Source organism: Mixophyes fleayi, chromosome 4 (genome assembly GCF_038048845.1).
Source record: "Mixophyes fleayi isolate aMixFle1 chromosome 4, aMixFle1.hap1, whole genome shotgun sequence".
Taxonomy (NCBI): domain Eukaryota; kingdom Metazoa; phylum Chordata; class Amphibia; order Anura; family Limnodynastidae; genus Mixophyes; species Mixophyes fleayi.
Window position 1 is genome coordinate 284,429,567 of NC_134405.1, and position 7,773 is coordinate 284,437,339.

Below are 7,773 nucleotides of genomic sequence, written 5' to 3' on the forward strand. Positions count from 1 at the left end.
TATAATACATATATTATTTTGTTGCTACAGACACAGAAACGTTTTCAAAACTGTACTAATTATTTTGAATTTATTTATATTTTACAGTTAATAACTGTCAACTTAATGTATTCAGCGCACTGCTAGGTTGTCACATGACCTACAGATTACCTCACGTGATGTCACAATACCAATGCCACCTCACAGAGCCCTGGTAAGTATAAATGTAACTGTCACAGCATCACCTGCTCAGTATGTGTGAAGCACTAGTTGGATTAGCTCCCTTAATCTGAAAAATGGTGCTTTGCTCCTGCGGCTATAGCCGTACGTTTTTCCTATTTGGAATCTTTGGACTATTGCTCCTTATCTGTGGAGTGCTAATGTGCATTGTCGGTGCCTGGGTGCCTGGATGTACCCTGAAGAACTCTGGGAAAGGCAGGAATGATCATATCTGTGATCCCCTGCAAAAAACAGGACCAGTGGTTATCCTGATTGCAGCAGGCTTATTGGTAGCGGCTCACATAAAGCGGAGACGCAATACCCAAGAAAGAGACGAAACCGGTTCTGCTGTGGAAGCCCGACGACCGGCAAATCAGACTGTTTCGATTACTGTGGGTGAGTATTTAACAGTGTTATTTTATAATACACTATAAAGAATATTGAAAATGTAATATTGAACAATGATTTTCACAACTTTCTTAATGTGTATACCAGGAATAATAGACTCATTTGACTATTTTTTATCTTTCGCAGGTGAGAGAGTTTTTATCTTCCCTCCACCCCCACCCTCATATTTCTGTGACCCCTTGTCACCAGCAGAGGGTCAGGACGTGAGGAATTCGACCTGGAATGATGATGATCCACAATCCTATGACAGCTTGTTTAATATCAGGTAGGACAAAGCAAATGCCAATTTCAGGAGTGCAGCTACAGATTTATGATCCCCTTAGCAAAATATTCAAAATACGTCTATTTTAGTCGAAATGCACTGATATATGAAATTTATATGCGTGACTTTATTTTTGTAGGATGCTTCATACTGGAGATGATAGTATTTATACTATTCCGCTGCCAATTCCAACTGCGGAGGCAATTCCATCAGACGCCCCTCCAAAATATGAGGAAAGATCCTGGTATATGTGATTTGGGAACATCATCTTCTCTATAACAATCACTGGTCTGTTTGTCTGTCCAGTTAAGGACAGCTGGGGATTAGGGCTACTGGCGACACCCCAAAAACAAAAACGACACTGTGCAGCCACCTCGTGGGTGTGTTGGAAGAGCTGCTAAGCTGATAATTATTTTTTAAAGGTTGACAGTTACAACCAACTCATTGATAACTTAATACCTCTAAGATTTAAACCCAGGCAACGCTGGGTACTTCAGTTAGACCTCAATAAGATCAAGTGACCCTGCTGAAATATGACGAAGTGAGCTTCTTTATAGCCAATAAAATCTGTCTTATGCATAAAACACGGTGTCAGTTGTTTTTATACACACACCTTTTGCTTCTCCAGGTGAAAACAAGATCTATGAATAAGGGGCATCTAATGGTAAGGTATATATGAAAATATGTAGTCATTTTATGGGCTGAACTAATATTCACTAATCACTAACCACTAGTGGCATCACTTTGTGACCTGTGCCTCAGTGATGTCACCATTTTCTAGTGACCTGTGCCTCAGTGATGTCACCATTTTCTAGTGACCTGATTGGCCATGTTGTCATCTATATTAACATGCTGTACAAAATGTTGCATTCACTGTATGTAGGAGAAGGGTATATTCTCTTTACATCACCATGGCTGTCATACTTCACTATCAATATTTTTTATGATGTAAACATTTTCTATATGAATTTCCTGTGGCCCTTTAAGACAATGGTGCAGAATAAAGTGGTTTTTGGTATACTATATTGGAAAAGAATTATCTGTCATTTATAAACTTTAACCCTAGTAACATTCTATGTGATTGCAATAAAAATCTATTCATTATGCTACAAATTAACCAAACACAAATTACTTTTAAAATTATTTTACATTCCTAATACCTAGGAGAATAAATTAAGTTTTCATAAATATTAAATATTGTCAGAGATATTTGGAGACTTGGGGAAACTTGTGTAATGTCAACGGGACATAATACCAATGATGTAATAATTTATATATATTTTTAGAGGATTTTTCCTGCTCCCTTCAAGTTCAACACCTCTAGGCTAGGCGCACTTGCCATTTAGATGTGTAAGACTATTTCATGCCAGTTTAAAGCAAGAAAAGCAGTGTTGGCTAACCTGTGACACTTTAGGTGTTGTGAAACTACAAGTCCCAGCATGCTTTGCCAATATATAGCAGCTTATTGCTGGAAGGGTATGCTGGGACTTGTAGTTTCACAACACCTGGAGTGCCACAGGTTAGGCAACACTGTCTTAAAATAAAATTGAAAAATCTGCGTTTCCTATCTGCTTGCAAGATGTTGCTGCCACTTAGGGGAGAAAAAAGATGGGTGTGACAGAATGGACCGCCTATGCCACCCTGTCTGTTGTGTTACTGGGTACCAGTTGAGGTTGCCTTGCCTCTGGGTAACTGTCGCTGCTAGTGTACCCCATTGCTGGTGCACCTGGGCTGGTACCACTGACCTCTTGCCTTCAGATCAGGAATGCTGTGAATGGTTCCCCCCTGGCCTATCACATTGGCTAGAGCTGTGAGTAGCGGGCAAAGTGTTGGTACTGGAATGCTGAGTCCAAACCTCAGAACAGCCAGAAAACGGATTAGATTTGGGTCTAATCTGCAAGTCACAGGAATTACAGCAGAGAAGAAGTTGTCAAAGCAGGATCTTGAAGCAAATCATGTTTATTAGCTCAAGTGTCCTAATAAGGACAGTTCATACACTAGTGTAAGGGACTAGTGATCTCCAGAAGAACAGATGGTATAATACATTACATGGTCAAATAGCTCTCCTTTTTATACAGATTCAAATCCTGGCAGGAGGTAAGCCAGCCCCCTGATCCGAGATGGCTCCACAATGACTGAAATATGTAATTCAAAACTTAACATCAGGATTTGAGATGTTCTTTAAACTTGGATTTTAAATGCAATTTATAATTAACAAAATTTAGACTAATCTGTGATATCCTAAATCTCATTGATCAGAAGTTTCATGTTACTTTATCCAGGCAGGATACAGGTAACGACTCCATGCTGTGTATTCAAGTGTTGGTCACGAACAGATGACAAAGATCTAATTAGCCTAATTGGGATTTCCTAAAAAAAGATTAAAAAAAAAAATGAATTTCCTCCCTTCGTATCAGAAATAAGTACATTTCCTGTACCAAAATACACACAATATAAAAAAATCAGTACCTTAATATCAAAAATAAGTACATTTGCAATAATATAAATTAGTGCACTGAGCTTATAATTTAAATATATTTATACAATACATTTATTATAAGTGATCCAGCCACAAAGGGGACCCATTTAATATTCATATAATCCAACATATAGGGGGTATTCAATTGTTAGCGAGATGCGTTAAAATTTCGCGCTCAAAAAAACCCCAAAAAACTGCGCTTGTTTTTTCCTGTTCGAGCGCGCGTTTAAAAAAACAAACCCTCAATTCAATTGTTTTTTTGCATTCACCCCCTCGCGCCCCTATTATTGGTCCTAGCGAGTTTGAAATGAGGAGTGGTTAAGGCACTCATTTTACTATAAAAAAATAAAAGTAAATTAATGCAATCAAGAATGGCCCCAGCACTGCAAAGGAGATTGGGCCCCTACACTGCAATCAAGAAGGGCCCCAGCACTGCACAAGAGAATGGGCCCCCACACTGCAATGAAGAAGGGCCCCAGCACTGCAAGCAACAATGGCCCCCCCTGTACAGCAGAATTAAAGATTTTACAAGGAGGTACATTTTTTGAAATTTACAAACATTTGAACACTGGCCAAGCATGGACATTTGTAAGGTACAATTATTTGTGGGACAGTGGGAAAGCCGGACCTTTCTTCGAAGGTAAAAATATTTGTTGGGACTTTGCGTAAATGAGTGTGTGTAAGTAAAGCATCATAAAACTGAGGATTTCGTCCATGGTGAGTATTTTTTTTTTTTTTAAAATCTATGGTGTACATGAGGGTGTTTACTGTATTTCTTGGGGTTTTATTATTTTTAATAAAGATTTGTGGTTGGAATGAGGATGTTGTGCTTTTATTTAACATTTTGCTTTGTGGAACTACAGATCACAGCCAGCCGTGGGTGTAAGAGCATGTTGGCACTTGTGGTTCTACTACGAGTGCAAACATGCACTGGGTGCTATGGGTACGCTGGTGCTTGTAGTTAGACAAGTAGCAGCATGCCCACACTATTTAGGACAACATGGCTGGCTAGGACATGTAGTTCCACAAGTCAAAAAAATTTTTTTTGTTTTTTTTCATCCAAAATCCCCATTTATTACCCTACTACCCACAGCCCAGGGGTAGTAGGAAGAGCCCTAGTGCTATTGGCACTGGCCTGGGTGTCCCTAGGACGGTGGCCCACTTACATTTTTCAGCGGACCACAATCCCTAGGGAATCCAGGCCAGCGCTGAACAGTCTGTGGGTGTTTAGTCATTATGGCTGTGGGACCCAAACTGCGTTCCCCCCCCCCCTCTGTTATAGTGCCTATCACCCCGGCTGGTTTGCCTAGTGCTGGTTCAATTAAATTAGGGGGAACCCTACGTCAAATTTTTCACACATCAATAGCCTGCCAGCAGTAGGGCGAAGACTAAATAGAGTGGGGAGCAAACGATTTTGCTTTTAAAAAAAAAAACAAAAAACATGATACTTTTTGGCACAACCACGCCCCCCGCCCCCCTTAAAAACAAAAAAATAATATAAAAAAGTTTAAATACATGCACCACTATGGTTTTTTCTAAAGGGGGAAATTTCCAAAAATTATTAATTATTATACACTTTTTTTAGTACTTTTCTTTTTTTAGGTTACTTTTATGAACTTTTACACCTATTTTCTCAGTTTAATGTATATTTTTCTTAACTTAATAAAAAAAAAATTCTTTGAGCAGACCATGGAGGTGCGAGATAAAACTGCATATTTGCCTTTTTCACACTCGGCGTTAAAAAACAATTGAATAGCTTTTTCCGCTAAGGGTTCGCAGCCAGCCTATACTTTAACATTGACAAAAGCTCGGAGCGCGATAACACCGTTTCGGTAAAAAAAAAAAAAAGATTAGAATTGCGTGAGAAGTTTTCGCGCTCCAAAATAAGGTAAAAATAGCAAAAAAATGACTTTGCACGCTCGAACTTCCAAACTCGCTAACAATTGAATACCCCCATAGTGCTGCCACACATGATCTGACCAAACTTTATTAGTAATGCTTGTTTCTCTGTAATAAAATTATTTACTAGCACTATTATAAAGACCTTATAACAATGGGCAACTCCCAATGAAACCTTTATGAAACCTCTGTGCTTATAGATGGAGATTTAAGTCCAGTACCATATTCTCAGATCTTATGTGAAAAAATGTTAATACTAAATAAAAATTTTGGAGCATCTAGACATACAACTCAATAGCCAGAAGCTAGATGTTCATTTTTTGTACCCCAGCGGTGAAAAAAGTCTGCAAATAAATGTTCAGTAGCTATGATCAGCAATATACACTATATGGACAAAAGTATTTGGCCACACTTACTAACTGGGGATGCTCAGGCTCAGGTTCCAAGGGGGCCATGATTTTGGATTTCGGATTATTTGGTACCTGCCCTGAACTTTGGCTTGGACTTTGGTTATTCTTTTGGATCCTGAATTTGCGCACTTATTTGGCCTGCCTATTATTGGCTTCTTCATTGGACTGACCCCATCATACAGATTGTGAATTTGGTACTTTACTTCTCATTTCTAACTGACCTCTGCACTGACTAGTATCTGTGTTTATGACATTATTACTAACACAACTGTTATGTGTACTTGTTCTGCAGACATCTCATTCCAGATAACATGGCCACTTAGTAAGTGTTTAAAGTGTTTATTTTTATAAACTGTTTATCCCTATGTGATATATTCTTATATATTATATAATACATATATTATTTTGTTGCTACAGACACAGAAACGTTTTCAAAACTGTACTAATTATTTTGAATTTATTTATATTTTAAAGTTAATAACTGTCAACTTAATGTATTCAGCTCACTGCTAGGTTGTCACATGACCTACAGATTACCTCACATGATGTCACAATACCAATGCCACCTCACAGAGCCCTGGTAAGTATAAATGTAACTGTCACAGCATCACCTGCTATGTATGTGTGAAGCACTAGTTGGATTAGCTCCCTTAATCTGAAAAATGGTGCTTTGCTCCTGCGGCTATAGCCGTAAGTTTTTCCTATTTGGAATCTTTGGACTATTGCTCCTTATCTGTGGAGTGCTAATGTGCATTGTCGGTGCCTGGGTGCCTGGATGTACCCTGAAGAACTCTGGGATAGGCAGGAATGATCATATCTGTGATCCCCTGCAAAAAACAGGACCAGTGGTTATCCTGATTGCAGCAGGCTTCTTGGTAGCGGCTCACATAAAGCGGAGACGCAATGTCCAAGAAAGAGACGAAACCGTTTCTGCTGTGGAAGCCCGACGACCGGCAAATCAGACTGTTTCAATTACTGTGGGTGAGTATTTAACAGTGTTATTTTGTAATACACTATAAAGAATATTGAAAATGTAATATTGAACAATGATTTTCACAACTTTCTTAATGTGAATACCAGGAATAATAGACTCATTTGTCTATTTTTTATCTTTCGCAGGTGAGAGAGTTTTTATCTTCCCTCCACCCCCACCCTCATATTTCTGTGACCCCTTGTCACCAGCAGAGGGTCAGGACGTGAGGAATTCGACCTGGAATGATGATGATCCACAATCCTATGACAGCTTGTTTAATATCAGGTAGGACAAAGCAAATGCCAATTTCAGGAGTGCAGCTACAGATTTATGACCCCCTTAGCAAAATATTCAAAAGACGTCTATTTTAGTCGAAATGCACTGATATATGAAATTTATATGCGTGACTTTATTTTTGTAGGATGCTTCATACTGGAGATGATAGTATTTATACTATTCCGCTGCCAATTCCAACTGCGGAGGCAATTCCATCAGACGCCCCTCCAAAATATGAGGAAAGATCCTGGTATATGTGATTTGGGAACATCATCTTCTCTATAACAATCACTGGTCTGTTTGTCTGTCCAGTTAAGGACAGCTGGGGATTAGGGCTACTGGCGACACCCCAAAAACAAAAACGACACTGTGCAGCCACCTCGTGGGTGTGTTGGAAGAGCTGCTAAGCTGATAATTATTTTTAAAAGGTTGACAGTTACAACCAACTCATTGATAACTTAATACCTCTAAGATTTAAACCCAGGCAACGCTGGGTACTTCAGTTAGACCTCAATAAGATCAAGTGACCCTGCTGAAATATGACGAAGTGAGCTTCTTTATAGCCAATAAAATCTGTCTTATGCATAAAACACGGTGTCAGTTGTTTTTATACACACACCTTTTGCTTCTCCAGGTGAAAACAAGATCTGTGAATAAAAAATAAGGGGCATCCAATGGTAAAGTATACATCAAAATATGTAGCCATTTTATGACCTGAACTAATATTTACTAATCACTTACCACTAGTGGCATCACTTTGTGACCTGTGCCTCAGTGACTCAGTGATGTCACAATTTACTAGTGACCTGTGCCTCAGTAATGTCACCATTTTCTAGTGACCTGATTGGCCATGTTGTCATCTATATTA

At 38.9% G+C, this 7,773-nt stretch overlaps 1 protein-coding gene across 1 annotated transcript; it reads left to right on the forward strand.

Moving 5' to 3' along the window:
- The first annotated feature begins 275 nt into the window (after positions 1-275).
- Positions 276-7,165, forward strand: LOC142150826 (transmembrane protein 171-like). The gene is made up of 5 exons (XM_075206010.1): positions 276-594; positions 733-871; positions 6,345-6,637; positions 6,776-6,914; positions 7,051-7,165. Exons 1-5 carry the CDS (start codon positions 276-278, stop codon positions 7,163-7,165), a joined length of 1,005 nt encoding a protein of 334 aa, XP_075062111.1.
- The last annotated feature ends 608 nt before the right edge of the window (positions 7,166-7,773 follow it).